At 42.3% G+C, this 22,514-nt stretch overlaps 1 protein-coding gene across 3 annotated transcripts in view; it reads right to left on the bottom strand.

The window, feature by feature from the left end:
- Positions 1-2,465: 2,465 nt before the first annotated feature.
- The window catches only part of SPATA22 (spermatogenesis associated 22), a 30,696-nt gene continuing 10,647 nt past the window's right edge, over positions 2,466-22,514 (bottom strand). Inside the window, exons 4-7 of one of the 3 annotated variants that reach the window (XM_040338647.1) lie at positions 15,670-15,979; positions 13,129-13,258; positions 6,029-6,126; positions 2,466-2,834 (exon numbers count right to left, since the gene is read on the bottom strand). In XM_040338647.1, the coding sequence (XP_040194581.1) occupies positions 2,643-2,834; positions 6,029-6,126; positions 13,129-13,258; positions 15,670-15,979 (730 nt within the window). In that variant the 3' untranslated portion in view covers positions 2,466-2,642. The remainder of the gene's footprint in view (positions 2,835-6,028; positions 6,127-13,128; positions 13,259-15,669; positions 15,980-22,514) is intronic. The other 2 variants (XM_040338648.1, XM_040338649.1) reach the window with 2 other exon arrangements.

Below are 22,514 nucleotides of genomic sequence, written 5' to 3'. Positions count from 1 at the left end.
CTCCTCATGTGTCCTAATGTCTTAGCCGCCACGATTATCTTTGTCCCCCAAAAGATATTTTAGATAATTCATAGATGGACGTTTCCATCTTGATTGTGGGCACTCTGAAGCCCACCAGGCTTTCCTTCCGGGATACGGTGAATGCTGACGTCCCAGCATTCACCGCTCTATCCCGCGCATGTGCAGTGTTGACGGCGAGCGTCGCCGTCAACACTGGACAGTTGCCATCACAACAGCCAGTGTACGGAGGTCACGCCCCGTTGTGACGACATCCACCTTTTCTTGTACAAAGGGTTTTATTGGAAAGTCACATCCAACATTGTAATACAAAACAATTGTAGACATAGCCCAGTAGGAAACATAGGTGTAAACAAAAAATAAAAAAAAATATATATAAAAAAAGTAAAATATATATAAGGATAAAATAAACTAGTAGAAATAGAACGACCATTACAATGCTCAATTAGAAAAAAAAACTTGGAAACCCAAGGGTAGTCAGGTGAGGTCAGCAGGATATTGACATCAGATCACAAGACAGGTAAGTGAAAATCCTGATAAGTTAGAGTAGCATGCCAATGATCTCGCAGGACCATGAGTGAAAACATGAAACATCAGACAGTAAAATAAAAGAAAAAAATAATAAAAATAAAAAAAAGAAAAAAGAAATATATATGTATACAAAATTAAATATCAACTGACAATAACTGAAGAAAAATAAAGAAAAATGTTTCCCTAGAGAGCAGCAGAGCAATTTTCATTCCCAACAGGACTAAGCCTGTGGGGCAGGAAAAAAAATGTAAAGGAAGAGAAGATAGGCCAAAGAAGAAAGAAGTAAGAGAAACTAGAATGAGAAATAGTAAGGAGGAAAAAGAAGGGAAAAAAGAAGAAAAGAGAACAAAAAAAAAGGGGGGGAGGGAACAGGAGTCCATGGGGTGGGGGGAGCCGAGACGTACTAAAGGGAAAGAAGTAATGGGTCAAATTGTGAAGAGTGGTCATGATCCACCCAAGGCTGCCAGATTCTGAGAAATTTATCATGATTATCTGATAACACGGCCGTCAGTTTCTCATTTATCATGATGTCGTTCACGCAGCCTCGAAACTGAGGGCCGGGGATTTCCAAGCCCTAGCTATGGTCAATTTAGTTGCAGTAAAAATATGTGATGCCAACTGGCGTTCCGGGCGTAGGAGTTCCGTAATTGGTTTCCAAAGAAGGGCCTCAAATGGGTCCCTCTTGAGATTGGTGCTAAAAAGATTGCGAAGGAGCGTATAAACTTTGACCCACAGTCTGCACACCCTGGGACAGGTCCACCAGATATGTGCCATTGTGCCCTCCTGAGAACATCCACGGAAACATAAGGGAGAATAGGACGGGATAAAAGTTGCCAATCTGGCTGGGGTATAATACCACCTGTAGAACACTTTATAAGCATTCTCCTGAAAGAGAACATTTCTAGAGCATTTGGATAGAGCAACAGTCATACTCCGCCAATCCTCTGGGTCAAGCTGCTTCCCCAGTTCCGCCTCCCACTGTAAATGATAAGGTCTCAGCAGAGGTCTTTTAGAGGAAATTATTGCTGCGTAAATTAAGGAAATTAGACCAGAGGACTGGGGTCGTGATCTACATAGGCTTTCAAAAGGAGTCAACGTATAAGGGGTAGGTTGAGACTTTATAAGTTGCAAAAGGAAGTGTTGGAGTTGCATGTAGCTATAGTGCTCCCGAAGGGGGATATCATGAGAAGAACGTAGGGTTGCGAAAGAGACAATCCTAGTAGGGGTAAAAAGAATGAACATCCATGAAACCATTCTGGGTCCACCATGAGAACTGCAAGGGGTTGTCACATCCTGGTGGGAATAGTGGGCAATGAAGGAGACGCAATAGGGGAAGATAGGGGGGAGATCAGGCCCGCCGAATATTTAATCGTATCCCACAACCAGAGCGAGTGAGCCAGACAGGGACCTATAGTGCTAGGGCGGTGCGCTCGAGGGAGCCAGGGGAGAGAAGCCAAAGGTATCGGGACATCCACCTTTTCTATCAGCTATAGCTCAGAACGTACACTCATTGAGCAGCTGATAGAGCTTGCCGAGTCAAGTGACCCGCGAGATATCGCGGGATTACAGTACAGCGCGTCTCCTGGCATTCTTATCACTCCCAGGAGACATCGCGCTTGTCGGGGAAAAGATAATACACGCCCACTCCCGCGGGGAAAGGCTGATTGACACAACACTGAAGGCTGCATTAGAAAGGTAAAGATTCTGATTTAAAAAAAAAAAAAACAACGGATTGTGCATAGACGATGGGTAGTGGTTTCATTAAGAGAAAGCTGAAATCTAGGGTGAACCTCCGCTTTAACTAAAGAATGCAAAGAGAAAAAAACAAAAATGATAAATAAATATATTGTAAAATAATTATATAGACTAAAGAACAGCTAAGCTCATATAACTGAACATCATATATTTATTTTTCCAAAAACTGAAATTACATCATTAATAAAGCATTACTAAAGGGTATACAATTTACACACATCTGGCTCTTGTGATAAGATATACCAATGTAATGTTTTTTTTTTTTACAGATAAAATAAAGTTTTATTTTCAACGCAAATATTTTATTAACATTCAGGTTAAACATATCCAAATGAAGTCTACTTTGTATTCATTGTCCTAATGTATTTCTCCATCTCATTACTGCAAGCTGTGACAAGCTCTGTAAAGGTCTGTTGCTCTGCTGTTGATGCAGGCCTCACAGAAACACACTTGAGCAGGTTTCTTTCTTTATCATAGTTCCCCATGGCTCTATGAACTCGACCTCTAATTAGTCTTGGCAAATCTCGGTCCTAAACAAAAACATACTCAAGCTATTAAACATACTATATAGTTTATATGTGTTTATACCCAAGTGCAGCATTTACAAAGCCTACAGCCCTGAGAATGACTAATGAAGACAAAAGCTAAAAGTATGTTATTGCTATTTTAAACATTTTATATGGTCAGTTAAATATATAAATCTTTGTATGTAAGTATGCAATAAAGCCCCTAAGGGCTTTCATTTATCAGAATCTGTTGTACAGAGATCTGCTCTTTTGAGTTCTTAGGGCCTGATCCACATAAACCCGGCGTAACTTAATTTTTCCCGTTTAAGTTACACTGCCGCAAAATCTCTACCTAAGTGCCCAATCCACAAAGCACTTACCTAGAAATTTTGAGCGGTGTAACTTAAATCCGTCCGGCGCAAGGCGTTCCTAATCTAATGGGGCGAGTCCCATTTATATTAGGCGCGCTCCCGCGCCGGACGTACTGCGCATGCTCCCGACGTTATTTTCCCGACGTGCTTTGCGCGGTTTTACGTTGCGCCGGGTTTTGAGAATCGCGACGGGCGTAAAAAAAAAAGAGTTGCGGCGGGAGAAAAAAAATAAAAAAATAAAAATGACAGCGACGCGGGATAGAAGGGTCTACTTTTACAAGGTGTAAACAGTTTACACCTTGTAAAAGCAGCCCTAATTTTGCGACGGCAAACTAATACTTACGGAGAAAAAACGAAGCGTAAAAGCTTTGTGGATCTCCGTAAGTGCTAATTTGCATACCCGACGCTGGATTTCGACGAGAATGCCCCCAGCGGCGGCTGCGGTACTGCATCCTAAGATCCGACAGTGTAAGTCCCTTACACATGTCGGATCTTCTGCCTATCTATGTGAAACTGATTCTGTGGATCAGTTCCAAATATAGAAACAGGGATACGACGGCGTATGAGTAGATACGCCGGCGTATCCCTTTTGTGGATCAGGCCCTTAGTTCTGCTCACCAGATATCACCAATACAAACCGATCTCTCTCTTTGTATTTTGTTTCATATCATGGAGAATTCATCAAAGGGGCAAAGACTCTGAGGTGAGTAGAGAGGAGGAAGGGATATCTACCACTAGAGTGGAGTGATTAAGGCCCCTTTCACATTGAGGAGTTTTTCAGGCGGTACAGCGCTAAAAATAGCGCTGCTATCGCGCCTGAAAAACTCCTTCACTGCAGACTCAATGTGAAAGCCCGAGGGCATTCACATTGAGGCGATGCGCTGGCGGGAGACAAAAAAATCTCCTGTCAGCAGCATCTTTGGAGCGGTGAGAGGAGCGGCATGTATACCGCTCCTTCACCGCTCCTTCCCATTGAAAACAATGGGAAACCGCGGCAATACCGCCCGCAATGCGCCTCTATAGAGGCGCATTGCGGGCGGTATTAACTCTTTATCGGCCGCTAGCGGGGGTTAATACCGCACCGCTAGCGGCTGATACCCGCGGCAATTCCGGCGGTATAGTGCCGCTATTTTTAGCGGCGTTATACCGCCACCGCAGCTCCCGCCCCAGTCTGAAAGGGGCCTTACTCTTCAGTATATGCAAAATACTAAAATGCAAGCACATGGTGTACTGACCTTTTAAAACAGCTGTAGTATACAAGATGGAATGTTGAGTAATTACTATACATTTTTATGGCAAGCACAAATTTCTTTTTCACTACATTTTATAAGAATTTAATTTAGCTTTTCTCAACTTTTTTTACCCTGGAGTAACCCTTGAAATAATTTTCAGGAACCCCTAAACAAAAATTATAGCCAGTGGGTTACCTAGTTGGGGTTGATTCTTTTTTAATCACAGGCTTATTTTTGGTACTAATGTTGAAACAAAAAATATTAGTATAAAAAAAAGAAATGCAGGCTGTAAAATTGTAGTGACCCATTGGTAGCTAGTAGAAAATGTGGAGGAAAAATGCCCCTTATATTGCTGGTAAGTGAAATAGTGAATTCCCCTAAAGCCTGGTACACATGATCGGATACTTATGTCCAAAGGGCGCTGGACGTGAACTTGTATTGCATACAAACGGCAAAGAATTGTCGGCCAACAAACATGAAACTATGTGATTTTTCAGCTCTGCTTAGCGCCACTTCTGCTGATGTTGTGTTATGGTTAGCATTGCTTCTGAGCATGCGTGTTTGTACTTTGGAGTTTTGTCCAAAGGACTTGTGTACACATGATCGGATACTCCGACGGCACACATTTGTTGTCGGAAAATTTTAAAGCATGCTATCCAACATTTGTTGGTGGAAAATCCGACAAAAATTGTCAGATGGAGCATACAAACGGTTGGATTTTCTGACAACAGCCTGTCATCACACAATTCCCGTCGGAATATCCAATCGTGTGTATGAGGGTTTACATTGGAGGTCAGTGGAAAGAACACCCTGTCACTTGAATGGTACTAGAAAGAATACCTCTTAAATTGTTGGTCAGTGGAAAAAGATTTCCCATACATTGTGATCATTGGAAAGAATGGACTCAGATAAAGTAAAAATATTTTTGGTGTCTGTGGGTACTTAGAGCTGACAAAAAGAGACTATACTTTCATCATGTGCAGTTGGCTCTGGGTGATGGATTCGGAACTATGCAGGTGGGAGATCAACTTACTCAAACAAATGTGCTGCATATTAGTGCCACTGTCACATGACATTAAAAAAAGCATCGGTGATCGGTATCAGCAAGTACTTGAATAAAAGTATCGGTACTCGGTCTTAAAAAAGTGGTATTTGTGCAACCCAATGTAGAGTTATATGAAAATGCTGAACTTCTTGCATAAATCAAGCTAGCCCTGTTCATTCAATCATACTCAATAGTAAACAAGGCCAACCAGAACATTAAAGAACTAGTAGGGTGACTCAGAGGTGGGAAAGATGAGCCAAGCTAAACTTATACAGGAAACATTTATGTAAAGTTTCCCCCTTGCTTAGGTTTTTCATCAGATGTTGTCAATGTTGTCATAGGTTTACTTTGAGAAATATATATTGCTAATGTTTAAACCTGAAAGTTGTTGCCCAGTGACTTTTTAAAACTAGAACAAAGACTAGGTGTTATCTTTTACTCTAGACCTTCGTCCTTTAATTCACATCATGAGATAAAACCTTGAAATATGGTAATTTCTATCATTTCAAGTAGACAAAACTCACATATAAATAAATAAAGTATTGAACAGCAGGTATTAATGTTACTTACAATTTCATAAAAAACACATTGAACATGGTTTTTGCCATCCTTCAAAATGAATAATTTTGATCCATGACTACCAGATGTGACAGCAGAATCAAGCACAGCTAGCAAAACAAGAGTATATCTCTGGTTACTCCTCAAAAGCATTTTTTTTTTTAAAATAAACTTCTATTGCTGTTTAATGCCTTTTATGTTTGGCTGAAGCCATTTATTATCAATCAACTGTGTTTACTCTTTTTAAATCATAATCACAACAGAAACTACCCAAATGACCCTGATCAAAAGTTTACAAACCCTGGTGATTTTGGCCTGATAACATGCACACAAGTTGACACAAAGGGGTTTAAGGCTGGGTTCACACTACTACACTACTTTCATCCTACTTTGCTCTGCTACATTGGTCCTACATTTATCCTACATTGGTCCTACATCCATCCTACTTTCATGAACAGGATACTACTTTGGTCCGACTTCAATGATATTCAATGGGCCTGAAGTAGGATCAATGTAGGACCAAAAGTAGTACAGGGAGCATTTTCAAAGTCGGACCTACTTGTGTAGGACGCTACAAGACGCTCTCATAGGGAAACATTGAACACAGAGCAAAGTAGGATGAAAGTAGTGTAGTAGTGTGAACCCAGCCTCAAAGGCTATTAAAGGTAACATCCTCACCTGTGATCTGTTTGCTTGTAATTAGTGTGTGTGTATAAAAGGTCAATGGGTTTATGGACTCCTGACAGGCCCTTGCATCTTTCATCCAGTGCTGCACTGACATATAGACCCCTTTCACACTGGAGCGGTGAGCTGGCAGGATGGTAAAAAAAAGTCCTCTTAGCCGCATCTTTGAAGCGCTGTAAGAACGGTAAATACACAGCTCCTAAAGCGCCCCTGCCCAATGAAATCAATGGGCAGCAGCACCAAACCGCCGGCAAAGCACTGCTGCAGCGGCGTTTTGCGGGTGGTTTTAATCCTTTTTCGGCGCTAGCGGGGGTTAAAAGTGCCCCGCTAGCGGACGAATAGCGCCGTAAGAAAGAGGGTAAACCGCTGATGCCCCCACCGCCCCAGTGTGAAAGGGGTCTTACGGATTCTGAGTCATGGGGAAAGCAAAATAATTGTCAAAGGATCTGCGGGAAAGGGTAGTTGAACTGTATAAAACAGGAAAGGAATCATAAATTCTTCCAGGGTATGTAAACTTATGAGCACAATTGTATATGTCACTTATTGTGCCAGGAGAGTGTGAATCATGCAAACAACAGAATAATAAATATTCTTGCAGGTTAACAGTTTACATATATTGCAACCAAGTGTTTAGCTTTTGATCTTTTTTTAGCAACATTGTTTTGAGTTTGAGACACCTCAGCTGAATATCCAAGCTATGAAAAAAAAAATTCCTGCATAGTTCTAGTGTCATTAAGCTGGCCATACATTATACAATGTTCTTATTTAATTTCCATTAAATTCACCTTCAATTATATAGTGCAAGGGCCTGCCTGATAGCATATAAATTGAAAAAGTTTAAGTTTGAACTCATATTATATGGTTTTGGTAAATCTAAAGGAAAACTGTACAAGACAATTGCATAATGTATGGCCAGCTTAAGCAAAGCACAATTAGGCACTTAGAACTATTCCTCACAGAAGTATTGCCAACTTGTAATATCATCAAGTATATTATTTTCCCATGATTATCATTTTTACTTATTTACTTAATATTTTTATTATAGACAAAAAGCTAAATATAATAGTAAAATGCTTTGAAGCTCTGAAGAAGCTTGGTAAAACACACAGTAGGCGAAACATGTTAGCCAAAGTACGCACCACCTGCGGCCCGTGAAACAATCACATTCCCATCACAGGGGAAAGATGAACGGAACCAGTAGCTCCAGGTATCATTGAGGAGGGGGGACAGACCATACACCCAGTGGACCAGTGTGGATCGCAGAGAGGCACAGTGACCAGTGAGTACGGAGCTGACAGGGAGAGACTGCGAGTGCACACAGCTAGGAACACACAGGAGAGCAGCTATGATACCTGAATAAATCAGCAAACATTAAGTCGGCATCTTTTTAATCCTTGTTTCACTACAGCTGTCACTGCACAATCCACGAACTGCTAGCAAGGAGAGATTGTCAATGTACACAGCTAGGAAGATCAATTATGACTCAACTAACTTAAAGCGGAGTTCCACCCAATAATGGAACTTCCGCTTTAGGTGATGGTGACCCCCTGACATTCCACATTTGGCATGTAATTTTTTTGGGGGGGGAGCTGGTACCCAGTTTTTCAGGGCACAGAGCACCCACTTCCTACCGCTTCCTCCACGGCGCATGAAGGAAGTTCACCTCTCCCTCCTCCCTCCCTGCAATCTTCTGGGACACGTCACAGGTCCCAGAAAATTGCCCAGCCATTCTGGACCCCCCCACTTTCAAATGTAAAAACATCCCACTGTGCCCTCTGCATATCTCTGCACCCCCCCCATATCTCTTTGTCACTACTGTGTACCCCCTCTCCACAACTGCACCTCTGGAACCCTTTACATTACACACAGCCCTCCACAACTCTGGACCCCTTTACACTACACAGCCCCCCACAGGTCTGAACCCCTGCACATTACACAGCCCCCCACACTATCTCTGGACCCCTGCACATTACACAGCCCCCCACCCCAGCTCTGGACCCCTGCACATTACACAGCCCCCCACAGCTCTGGACCCCTGCACATTACACAGTCCCCCAGCTCTGAACCCCTGCACATTGCCCCCCCCCCCCAGCTCTGGACCCCTGCATATTACACATTGCCCCCCCCCCAGCTCTGGACCCTGCATATTACACATTGACCCCCCCCCAGCTCTGGACCCCTGCACATTATACATTGCCCTCCCCCAGCTCTGGATCCTTGTATATTACACTTCGCCCCCCCCACCTCTGGACCACTGCACATTACACATTCCCCCCCCAGCTCTGGACCCCTGCACATTACACACTTCCCCAGCTCTGGACCCCTGCACATTACACATTGCCCCTTCCTACCTTACTGGGGCATGCATGTAGATCTGGAGAAACAGCAGTGCTGAACAGAGGGCGGGAACTGCTGGAGTTACATTTTTCATATTAAAAAGCTAATGATTGGCTGCTAGGACCACCTAGCAACCAATCACCTGCTGGTTAACTTGAAAAGTTAGGTCCAACAGTTGCCATCCTCTATTCAGTGCTGCTCACTGTCTCTCTCCCCTGCTGCATAAGTTAACCCTTGCTTCTCAACCGCTGTCACTGCACAATCCATGGTCTGTCAGCTCACCCTCACCTAGCAAGATCAGTAACTGCATTGGCTTAACTGGGAAACTGAACCAGAACATTTTACATTTACAGAACCCAGTGAGACCATATTCAGCACAACTGATCCCTCGGTCAATCATATCCTTCTCTGAATTACACCCATTTTTCATCTACACCCGGGGGTTTCATACCTTAATTATCTCCACAGAAGGCAAATATAACTTGGAAACAAACAAGGAATTACTATGAAAACCAAAACTGTCCTCATTGACCCTGAATGATTGTTCCATGTCCCACTAGAAATGTAATTATGTGGGTAATCATTCAGAAGGGATGGAATCTTTGTAATATTCCCTAAGAGCCGGTTCACACTAGGGCGGCACGACTTCGGGGGCGACTCGGCCAGGCGACCTGAAGACGACTTCTAAGGCGATTTGCAAAATGACTTCTGTATAGAAGTCAATGCAAATCGCCCCGAGTCGCCCCCGAAGTCGTACAGGAACCTTTTTCTAAGTCGGAGCGACTTGCGTCGCTCCTATTAGAACGGTTCCATTGACTACAATGGGACGCGAATTGTCAGGCGGCTGTGTCGCCCGACGAGTCGCCCCAGTGTGAACCGGGTCTAAATTGCTCAACGAGCAGGATATATGATTTATACCCCAATCTGTGTTGCGGACGGACATTTCTCACTCTTTAACAGATTAGTTCATGGGCCCAGTGTGTGCTTCTTTCTTTTAATCAATAACAAAGTTATTTGGTGATAGGTGAAGATTTGATACATTTTATGATGTTTTTCTTTACAATGTTCTGTGTCCAATAAACTGATTCAATTCTGATACTGCATTAACGTCTGGGGTCACTTTATACATTCTCCTCTGGGAAATTCTCCCATAAATAAATTCAGTTTCTCCTTTTTCTGGTATGTAGACCCACCCCTCCGGAGGGGGAATGACAAATGCTTCATAAGTCCCAAGTGATTCCCCTCTATTAGGGTGAGTTCTCTCCTGTTTAGCATATTGATCTATTTACTAACCAAGGGCCGTTAAAACAAGTCTCTCCAAGATCTTCATAATGTGGGAGGTTAAAGCCACTGGTCTGTAATCCTTGAAGCCACAAGGACATCGTATCTTCGGCCCAGGGACAAGGCAGGACGTCTTTCACAACACAAGGTAGGCTCAGGGTTAGGTAAAGACCTGCTGAAGGACACCCCCCTAGTTGGTCTGCACATGCCCTGAGCACCCTGGGGCTAACACCTGCTGATTTTCCTGCCCTAAAGCAGAGTTCCACCCAAAAGTTGGACTTCCGCTTTAAGTACTCCTTGCCCCCTCCTTGTAATTTTTTTGGGGGGAGTGTTTACCTTGTTTAGAGTGGGACTTCCTGTCCCACTTTCTCCCCCTAGGCGGCCCCTCCCTCTCTGCAATCTTCTGTGACACGTCACTAGCAGAGCACAGCACGACTTGCGCATGCGCAGTGCGCAGCCTGCTGTGAAGCTGAAAGCTGTCACAGGCGGGTGCCCACAGTTGCTATGACGGCGCCGATGGAGAGGAGGGAAGTGAGGCTCCAGCCACCCACATCGTTGGACCATGTGACAAATAAGTGTATGTTTATTAATAGTCAGCTTTTTGTAGCTGCTGACTTTTAATAAACGTAAAAACGTATCAAACTCTGCTTTAAAAGATAAGTACACTTTTGGAGACATATTACATGTTCCATCTGTTTTTAGGGTGGGACATGTAACATGCTCCCAATGCTGCAGCCACTGCCCGATTCCCCCCCCCCCTCCCTGTGACGGGGCATACTAGCTATCAGTTTTTTAAATCAGCGCAACTGTGCAGGGCACCGTCCACGCTGCCGCATCATTTATTCAGAGTTCTGTGTTTGAACTACAATTATGGAGATTTTTACATATGTCGGCTTGTAGTTCTCAACGAACTACATGGTACCTGCATGGCACCAGCAATCTTCTGCTAGCTTGTGAAATGCTTTACAGGCTCCAAAAATAAATGCATATTTTTTTTACCTGCAAAAAAAATTTGCATTTATTTATTATTCTTTTTAAAAGTGAACTTATCCTTTAAGTCTCCTCAACTGTCTACTCGCCTGATTAGTTGTAAAAGACATTGATGCCCTTTCCTGTGAAGAAGGAGTAGAGTTGTCCTTATAAAAAGAACTGGTGAAGGTATCCAATAGGGGGAATCAGAACACACACTAAAGGAGGAAGGACATCTAATATGAGTAGTGCTTCCTAAAACGTTGTGTTAAATCTAAAGGAATCAAGGGCCAAATCCACAAAGATCGTGCGTAACTTAATTTTTTCCATTTAAGTTACACTGCCTTAAAATTTCTACCTAAGTGCCCTATCCGCAAAGCATTTACCTAGAAATTTTGGGCTGTGTAACTTAAATTCCGCCGTCGCAAGGCGTTCCTCTTCAAATGGGGGCGATTCCCATTTAAATGAGGCGCGCTCCCGCGCCGGCCGTACTGCGCATGCTCGTGACGTCATTTTCCCGACGTGCATAGCGCGAAATTACGTTACGCCGAGGTTTGTGGATCGCGTAGGGTCAATAAAGTTGCGTCGAAAAAAAAAAAAGATACGGCGGGGAAAAAAAAAAAAAAAAAAAAAAAAATCGCGTCGTTGGACAGAAGGGTCTGCTTTTACATGGTGTACTAACTTTACACCTTGTAAAAGCAGCCCTAATTTTGCGTATGCAAACTAAAACTTACGGAGAAAAAACAAAGCTGAAAAGCTTTGTGGATCTCCGTAAGTGCTAATTTGCATACCCGAGGCGGCATTTCGACACGAAATGCCCCCAGCGGCGGATGCGGTACTGCATCCTAAGATCCGGCAGTGTAAGTCCCTTACACATGCCAGATCTTCTGCCTAACTATGGAAAACTGATTCTGTGGATCAGTTCCATAGTTAGGAACAGGGATACGACGGAGTGACAGCAGTTACGCCGTCGTATCCCTTTTGTGGATTTGGCCCCAAAGGTTTAGGTCTTGCACTTTTTAGAAACTACTGCAAAAGAGTTTTAATTCATGGGTATTTTTTTAGCAGAACACAGCTCGGCCATTTATTTTTAATTTTCCTTTATAGTTCCACAGTTGCTGTGCCTACTAAATTTTTGGCTGTAAGGTGCCAAGGTTTATTAGTGGTAGGTAGTTGGTATATACGGAATGGGTGTGTTAGCTATCATAATTTAAGGTAACAAGTTTCAAGAACTGATATATATATAACAAAGTTTAAAATGCATTTCCACTTTCGCAGTGAAATTTGGGAAACGCCGATTTATATGTCTGTTATGTGTTCCAATTCACCATACCTAAAAATATGTATATTTTTTTAATTACCTTTCTACTTTTTTTTGGAAACAGGTATATACATAGGACTACAAGTTATTCTAAACAATTTCAGAGTGGAGACAGACTGAAATAAACTGCACAAACATACAATGCACCACCCAAGCCTTGTTAGGAGCACATATAGTTTACAAATGTTAATAGAGATCTGTCAGCACAGTACAGTGTTGGGTTACCTATGTTAAACATTACTCCCAGCACCCTCCTGCAAAGCAAGTAATAAGATAAGCAACAATTTTAAATATTTTGCTATGTGAATGGGAACATGCAACATATTTTGGGGTTGATTTACTAAAATTGGAGAGTGCAAAATCAGGTGCAGCTCTGCATAGAAAACAATCAGCTTCCAGATTTTTTATTTTTTTTTTTGTGTCAAAGCTTAATAAAGGGGTTGTAAAGGTTTGTATTTTATTTTCTAAATAGGTTCATTTTACAAATGTAATTGTGTTTTAAATTTACCATTATACATACCAAATGTCTCAAACAGTAATGGAGTTTGGTCTGTGTACTGACTCCAGTGCTTCATGCTTTCAATTGATGCAGTTATGATTCTTAAAGTATTAAGTTTTTCTTTTAGAGTAATTTGATAAAGTGGTATAGCCTTTCAAAATATAAATTATTATACAATCTGTTAAAATCACAAAGAAATATAAAATATGCAACAAGACATAATTTCATCCCATTACTCCATCTCATCATCAAGTGTAATGCCCTGTACACACGATGGGTTCGTCTGATGAAAAAGGTCCGATGGACTGTTTTCATCGGACTAACCTATAGTGTGTGGGCCCCATCGTTTTTTTTCCCATCGGTGAAAAGAAATAGAACCTGTTTTAAAATGTTCTGATGGTTAAAAAACCGATAGGAAAAAACGATCGTCTGTGGGGAAATCCATCGGTCAAAAATCCACGCATGCTCAGAATCAAGTCGACGCATGCTCAGGAGCATTGAACTTCATTGTTCTCTGCACGTCGTTGTGTTTTACGTCACCGCGTTGGACACGGTCGGATTTTTAACTGATGGTGTGTAGGCAAGACTGATCAAAATCAGCTTCATCGGATATCTGATGAAATAATCCATCGGTCCGTTTTCATCGGATGAACCGATCGTGTGTACAGGGCATTAGAGAGCCATAGGCTTAACTGTACAAGACAAATGCTTATGATGTTAGATTTTACCTTTGCAGGGTTATTAACATACATATCCCATGCTACCCATGTGACAGGAGCATACACTAGTCACACTATATATATATATATATACAGTGGATATAAAAAGTCTACACACCCCTGTTAAAATGTCAGGTTTCTGTGATGTAAAGAAATTAGACAAAGATAAATAATTTCAGAACTTTTTCCACCTTTAATGTGACCTATAAACTGTACAACACAATTGAAAAAGAAACTGAAATCTTTTAGGTGGAGGGAAGTAAAACTAAAAATAAATAAATAATATGGTTGTATAAGTGTACACACCCTTAAACTAATACTTTGTTGAAGCACCTGTTTATTGTATTAAAGCTCTCAGTATTTTTGGGTATGAGTCAGCATGGAACATCTTGAATTGGCAATAATTGCCCACTCTTCTATGCAAAAACACTCCAAATCTGTCAGATTGCGCCCTCTTCAGATCACCCCACAGAATTTCAATCGGATTCAGATCTGGGCACTGGCTGGGCCATTCCAAAACTTTAATCTTCTTCTGGTGAAGCCATTCCTCTGTTGATTTGGATGTATGCTTGGGGTCGTTGTCATGCTGAAAGATGAAGTTCTGCTTCATGTTCCAGCTGAAGAAAAACAGCCCCAAAGCATGATGATGCCACCACCATGCTTCACAGTGGGTACGGTGTTCTTTTGGTGATGTGCAGTGTTGTTTTTGCACCAAATATATATTTTGGCATTATGGCCATAATGGAATTATGGGCAAAATGTTTTGTAAGCTTTTGTGGCTACACTAATGGTCCGTACACACAATCCGAAAATCGGACAACACATTGTCCGTTTTTTGGGGGAAAATGCTAGTCGCATACCGAAAATCGGAGAGGTTACTAAAATTACGAAAATTCTCGTACGACAGAATTAAAAAATCATAAGTGATGTAATGTGTTGTAGTGTATTTGTATTGTATTTTGGGATGAAAACTGTACTGATTAAACGAAAATCATACGATCTGGTATCATACGAGAAACATTTTCATGCTTGTCTGATAATATCAAATGACTGTCATGGTTCTCGAAAGCTCTGTACTAATCCGATTATCATATGATCGCTTGGAAAGCTGTATTTTTTGTCCGATTTTCGGATTATGTGTACGGGCCATGAGGCTCCGTTTACATATATGCAAATTTGATGCGTTTTGAACCACATCTGATTTGCATGACATATGAACCAAACCGGCTTTCTATGGAGCTGGTTCACATATATGCGGTGCAGCGGCAATGCGCATTTGCTGCAAATTTAAAAAGAGTCCTGTGCGTTTTCTGTGCACTGCGGTTCGATTCAGATGCAAATTCCAGACTCATTGCCTTCTAAGGGAATGCATCTAAATCGCACAGCTCATCAGTTTTGAACATGAATTCAATCAGGAAAAAAGACACACCAACATTTTTTTTACAAAATGGTGTGGGGACCCCCCAAAATCCATACCAGACCCTTATCCGAGCATGGAGTCTGGCAGGCCAGGAAAAGGGCCCAACCCCTTTCCCAGCCTGCCTGGCTGTATCCTTGTATAAAAGTCTGATATGGATTTGGGGGCGACCCCACGCCAATTTTTTTTATTTAATTTGGCGTGGAGTTCCCCTCAAAATCCATAGCAGACCTACGGGTCTGGTATAGATTTGGGGGATCCCAATGCCGATTTTATTTTACATTTTGGCATGGGGTTCCCCTTAAAATATGTACTAGACCCAAAAGGGACCTGAAGGAAGATTAACACTGGACATGTGTGAACCTAGCCTTAAACAAATACAAAAAAATTAAACTTTAGTTATAGCAAAATATTACATTATAGTACCTGCACCATTTCTTCCTCAGGCATGTCGTCAAACGCATCATCTTTTTTCCCTTTAACATTTTTAAAGGTATATGGAGGCTTTGATCCAGATGATGCAGCAAAGGAATACTGGAATCTCTTTGAAGATGATGTGGGTGTTTGTTTTGAACGCTGCAGTGAAGAATTAACTTGTGTAGCATAGTTATGGTTATTGGTCTGACCTTTTGAGCTGTCTGACATTTGCATTTGCCCATAGTGTCTTTTAGGGTAAGAATTCAAATCTTTAGCGGAAGTGCATGAATCATTTTCATCTCCAAACCAAAAGCTGGACCTACAAATGTAAAAATGCATATAACTACTTTTATATATAACAAACATATAACATTTGAAAATGTATATCCACAGGTGTAAAAGCTATAGCATGGCTACAAACATGCTTTCAAAAAATATAATCTCATGATAAAAAAATAAACTTTTAATTGGATAAGTCACACACTCCTATCCTGTATATAAGAGGAACTTGGGGAACATGATGACACTGTTATGTGTATGAAATATGTTACCTAGTGTTGCACATAATCCTACAGCAGCTTTCCAAAGTGATCTATCATTTCTAAATGCTGAAATAGTAGTAGAGATCTGCCATTTCCTCAAAAATTCCTAATGGCCTGTCTTCATGATTAGCAGCCACCCTTGACTAATTTCATCTACCTTAAGGTGATTTGACACTGGCAACTCCTAACCTTCGGGTCAAAAAAATCCAATTTTCTCAATTGTATATTAGAGAAAAAAAGCAACAGAAGTGAGAGATGGATAACATGGCAAATGCCAACAGGTCCATAGAACAGAGAGGAGAACTTGAACCTGACAGCTTGAAGCACCTTAGGGAATCAGCAAATGCCTGCACATCCAGCTTGTATAACTTAGCAAATGCAGCCTTACAAATCTGGGAAATAGATGCCTGGTGCTGAAAGTCCCAGGAGGCACCAATGGATCTAGTGCTCTAAGGAGAAACCATGTCCATCAGGGAATAGGCCTAAACAATGACCTGTAATGTCCACTTATTAATGGTGGAACGAGAGGCCCCTTGTGAGAGTTTCCTATAAGGACAAAGAGGCAATTGGATTGTGTGAACATTGCTGTAGCTGAGGGATAAGCGAACCCCGGACAAGAAGAAGTCCCTAGGCCTCAAGACATCTTTATCCTTGTGCAATGCTAGAAAGGACTCCTTGCACAATAAGGACACAAGCCTAGAAATGCCTGGATGAAGTAATAGTGACAACCTTTGTGCATTAGAAGATCCAAAACAATTTTCTTAATTGTATCAAAGGGAGGTTTTTGAAGGGTGGATAAGACCAGTTTAAGAACGCACTGTTATACTGAAAGGGATCTAGGTTAACAAAACCACTGGACCAAGGCCTTCACCAGGCAGTGAGAGGCCAGCGGTCGCTAAAAAAGCGCAGCCAAGGCTGAGGTCTGCCTCTTAAGGATACTCAAGGCCAACTGCAGATCCAAGCCCCACTGAAGGAAAGCCAGGATATGTCCCACAGAGTATTGTCTCAAATGGAATTTACTCTGCTTGCACTATGCAAAATAGGCTTTTGAGGTGCAATAATAGTCTTTGTAAGAAGTCAACTTCTTGAGACAGAAAAGCATAGGAAATTAATCACTAAATCTAACAAGCACCTGTCCCTTAGGAACTGGGAGTCAGCAGCCAGGCCATCAAAGTTAGCAATCGAGAAACAAGATTGTAGGCTGGCCCCTGTGACAGAAGATCCAGAAGGGCCCATTGAAAGTCTACCAGAAGTCGGAGCAGTTCCATGTACCTGGTTCTTCTGGGCCAGGTAGGGTGATGAGGATCACCAGAATTCCATCTGTATAGATCTTGCGAAGTAGCTAAGGAAGAATCTTCAATAGAGGAAATGCATCAGACATCCACTCAAAAGGCCTGGAATATCTGGATCTGGGAATGAACCTGCCTAGTTTGTTGTTGAACCTGGATGACAAAAGGTCCCCAACCGGTGTTCCCCATCTGTGACAAAGATCCTAAAATACTTCAGGGTGGAAAGACCACTCTCCCAGATCCAGCTGTTGACTAAGAAAGTCAGCCTGCCAGTTTTCTGCTTCTGGGATGGGAAATAAAGCTGGAATGTGCTGTTTTACACAGAATATGGCACCAAAGAGTCATTCCTTTTCAAAGGGCAGCCTCTCCAGACTTTTCTACACACCAGCTCCACCAACCAATACTTGAGCCACAAGATTCTCCACATCTGAATAGACAGGAGACTCACCCTGGAGATCTGTTCAAGAGCATTACCCAGACAGTTTACACAGTTTTGCAAGGCCCAGGGAAAAAATTCCAGCGGCTGCAAGAGTAAATGGTCCATAAGAATGGGTTATGAATCTTCTGTTTAGAACATACTGCAAGAGATAGTTGGTTGCATAGCACTTGTCCACCCGATCTTTAAAAACTGGAACTTCCCCCACAGAAACTGGGGGTTGTTAAGGCAGGAAACTGCAGAGAGGACAGCTTTTTTTTTTTGCAAAAATCTTCCTTCATAGGGTACTGCTAAGCAAAGTGTTTAGGGGGAAGGTAAATCTTTTCAGTATGTGGCCATTCATCGTAAAGGGCATCCTCCACAACAGATTTCATGGGAAAAGACTTCGAACGCTTAGGGGCCTTCCTAGACCGTACAGGTGACTTGTGGCTGTGTGGACACTGGTCGTTTTTGCTTGAGGCAGCAATATACCTCATCCACGGTGGCAAAAATTGTCTCTAAGCTTTTTTTGGCAGATGCAGCCTCCACCTGAGCAGATTCCTCCAACTCCAAACAGGTGTTTTCCTCTCCTTACCATCATGGATATGAAGAAAGCTCTGTGTCCTGTGACCTACAATAAAAAAGTAGCTCTGGCTGCAATACTCAACATTAATCTGGAGCTGCCTATGTAATACCTCTTTACCACAAGATGCCCTCAGATCTCTGGGTTGAATGGTGTCCAGCGTCATTTAATCCAGAAGACTTAGCACAAATTTTAAGTACAGGGTGTCATGGCTCCAGCTCCTAAGGGGCATCATCATGGTGCCCTTCATTCACAAGGTTCTGGTGCAGAAAGGGACACTGAGGTCATCAAGTCAGCTCCACTTTCTGAATCAGTAAGTATCACCCTGCCTGTAAAATAGGTGAAAGGGATAAGGTTTCTGTGGTATCATGGGTTCTGCCTGAAGACTTAAAAAAGGTAAGTATTAAAACTTAATAAATAGAATAAAATACTATCAGTGTGGAGTCAGAAGGGGGGAAGTCCACAGTAGGGGCAATACAACTCTGCAGAGGTGCATTGCCGGAGGTATAGCCACGGCCCGTTGATTTCAATGGGCAGGAACGGTGGAGGAGCGGTATACAGGCTGTGGCTATACCTCCGGCAAAGCACCTCTGCAGAGTTGTATTGCCCCTACTGTGGACTTCTCCCCTTCTGACTCCACACTGATAGTATTTTATGCTTATTATTAAGTTTTAATATTTACCTTTTTTAAGTCTTCAGGCAGAACACATGACACCACAGAAACCTTATCCCTTTCACCTATTTTACAGGCAGGGTGATACTTACGTTATAGCGCCTGCAAACCGACCCAGTGTGAAAGGTATCTAAGAGATCACATTCCCTCTGTTCTCTGCTTCATAACAGCTAGCGGAGGGGAAGCAGCAGTGCACTGATCTTCCTAATGAAAGGCTGTGCCTGGGGGGGGTTTCAGGACAGGCTGAATTCACAGCATAGCTAGAGAACTGACCACTGCTTGGTGTGGTCAGTTTTTATTAGTAAAGCAGGACTGGCAGGGACACCAGGGATTTCACTCAAAGGAAGCAATATAAAGAGAACAAGACTATAAAATGTTGGGTATACATATTCTTTAACCACTTCAGCTCTGAAAAATGTTACCCCCTTCATGACTATTTTTTGCTATTCAGAACTGCACTACTTTAAATGGAAATTGCGCAGTCATGCGATGCTGTACCCAAACAAAATTTATATAATTTTTCTCACCCAAATAGAACTTTCTTTTGGTGGTATTTGATCACCGCTGGATTTTTTTTTATAATATAATATAAACGAAAATATACCGAAATTTTAAAAAAAAATGTTTTTTTTTCTTTCTGCTATAAAACATATACAATAAAAAAAAACTTAAAACAATCGAATTTCTTCATAAATTTAAGCCATTATGTATTCTGCTACATGTCCTTGATAGAAATCCCAATAAGTGTATATTAATTAGTTTGCATAGCTTCTACAAACAATGGAATATACACTGGGAATTTTTTATTTCAATTTTTATACTAGTTATGGTGGCGATCAGCGACTTAGTGGGACAAGATAGAGTAGCAGGCAATCTGACACTAACTGACGCTGGGGGACTGAGTAACTGACATTGACATCATCAGTGACATTAATGAAGTGATCAGTGATAATACTATACCCTGTCACCGTACTGACACTGGCAGTGCAGGGATTAACATTTAGGGGCAATCAAGAGGTTAACTTGGTGCTTAAAGCGGAGCTCCACCCTAAAGTGGAACTCCCGCTGATCGTAACCCTCCCTCCTCCGGTGTCACATTTGACACCTTTCAGGGGGGTGCAGATACATGTCTAAAGATAGGTATTTGCACCCACTTCCGGCCACACAGTCTGCAGGTAGACTACAGGGAGGATGTCACCTCCTGCCCCCCCCCCCCCCCGTTGTGTTCTGGAAACACTCCGCTCCCAGAACACAGCGGGAGCCACTCAGCAGGCGCAGCGTGACTCGTGCATGCGCCGTAGGGAACCGGGCAGTGAAGCCGGAGCGCTTCAATTCCTGGTTCCCTCACCGAGCATGGCGGGGGGTAGCAGAGTGACGAGCGATCTCTCGTCCTCTGCTGCGGACGGCGCTGGACTCCAGGACAGGTAAGTGTGCTGATATTAAAAGTCAGCAGCTGCAGTATTTGTAGCTGCTGGCTTTTCATTTTTTTTTTTTTCAGGGGACATCCGCTTTAACTATGTTTACTCTGTGTGTTGTGTACGGTTTTACTGAGCGATTTTCGGATTTTTAAAGAAAAATGTCAAAAAAAATGTACACGTTTTTGCTGTCTGTAGAAAGCTCTGTGTTTTTATCTATCATTCCCTCAGCCAATCAGTGGATTCATCATCATTGGCTGGAATCTGCTGATCTGTTTGTGCTGTAGCGAATGACAGCACAGCCCACCCCCCCCCTACCTGGAAGTACTGGATCACGTGCATGTACCTGTAATGCTTGCTTTGTGTAAAATCCCTGGTTTTGCAGCCAGTCCCTCTGCTTTCACATTAAAAACTGACCACACTAGGCATGATAGCACAGCATGACCAGTTCTCTGGCTGCGAGAACTCAGTGGGCTCTCAGTGGGCTCTCCTCCAATGGTCAGACTTGTTCTGACACCGCTCTGCACAGCCATTCACTGGGAAGATCAGTGTGCTGCTGTTTCTTCTACTCCAGTTCCCTGAGCTCTTTCTGCAGCAGAGAACAGAGATTATGTGATCACTTTAAAAAAAGAGGGGGGAAATGGGTATTTATACACACATATATATATATATATATATATATACACATATATACACATACATATACTCACAAATGTTTTGCCTTTCATTTCTATTTTAAACTGAATGGGTTGTTTTACAAGGTGAGGGTTTTACATATACTTTAAAGGGGTTGTAAAGGTTCATTTTTTATTTTCTAAATAGGTTCCTTTAAGCTAGTGCATTGTTGGTTCACTTACCTTTTCCTTTGATTTCCCCTCTAAATGTTTTTTTTTCTTTGTGTGAATAACTCACTTCCTGTTTCTCATCAGTAAGCTTGCCCCCATGTTCTGGCTGGGGGTTAGTCAGCCAGAACAGATTACTGAGGAGGAACAGGAAGTGAGAAATTCAGACAAAGAAAAAAACATTTAGAAGGGAAATCGAAGGAAAAGGTAAGTGAACCAACAATGCACTAGCTTAAAGCAGGGCTTGACAAATTTGCTTGGAATCTAGGGGCCAGCAAAAAAAGTTAGGAGCCAGGAACACGTCCCGTCCCGCCGAGCTTGCATGCAGAAGCGAACAAATACGTGAGTATCACCCACATATGAAAGCGGTGTTCAAATCAAACATGTGAGGTATCGCCGTGATTGGTAGAGTGGGAGCAATAATTCTAGCCCTAGACCTCCTCTGTAACTCAAAACATGCAACCTGTAGAATTTTTTAAACGTTGCCTATGGAGATTTTAAAGGGTAAAAGTTTGTCACCATTCCACGAGCGGACGCAATTTTGAAGCGTGACATGTTGGGTATCAATTTACACAGCGTAACATTATCTTTCACGATATAAAAAAATTGGGATAACTTTACTGCTGTCTTATTTTTTTATTTAAAAAGTGTATTTTTTCCCCAAAAAAGTGCGCTTGTAAGACCGCTGCGCAAATACGGTGTGACAGAAAGTATTGTAACGACCGCCATTTTATTCGCTAGTGTGTTAGAATAAAAAATATATATAATGTTTGGGGGTTCTAAGAGAAGGAGATTGTTGGGCAATGAAAACAGGCAGGGAAGCTCCATTAGCATTGCTGGTTGTCTTGCAATACCAACGGCCACCACAAGAGGACGCAAAATTAAAGAAAGAAGCATAGGCCTACAGAAGGCCGCAAAGCTGCGGTCTCAATTACCGGCCGGCGTGGCCGACGTGATCACAGGTTACCCCAGCTGTGCCGACCCAAACGCCAGGTCGCTAATTCTAGTCACAATTGCAACCGGGCGCCTGGGTTTGTCGAGCCATGGCTTAAAGGAACCTATTTAGAAAAAAAAAAAAACAAACCTTTACAACCC

Source organism: Rana temporaria, chromosome 2 (genome assembly GCF_905171775.1).
Source record: "Rana temporaria chromosome 2, aRanTem1.1, whole genome shotgun sequence".
Lineage (NCBI taxonomy): Eukaryota > Metazoa > Chordata > Amphibia > Anura > Ranidae > Rana > Rana temporaria.
The sequence above is the reverse complement of the archived record's forward strand: the minus strand, read 5'-3'. Positions and strand labels throughout refer to the sequence as shown.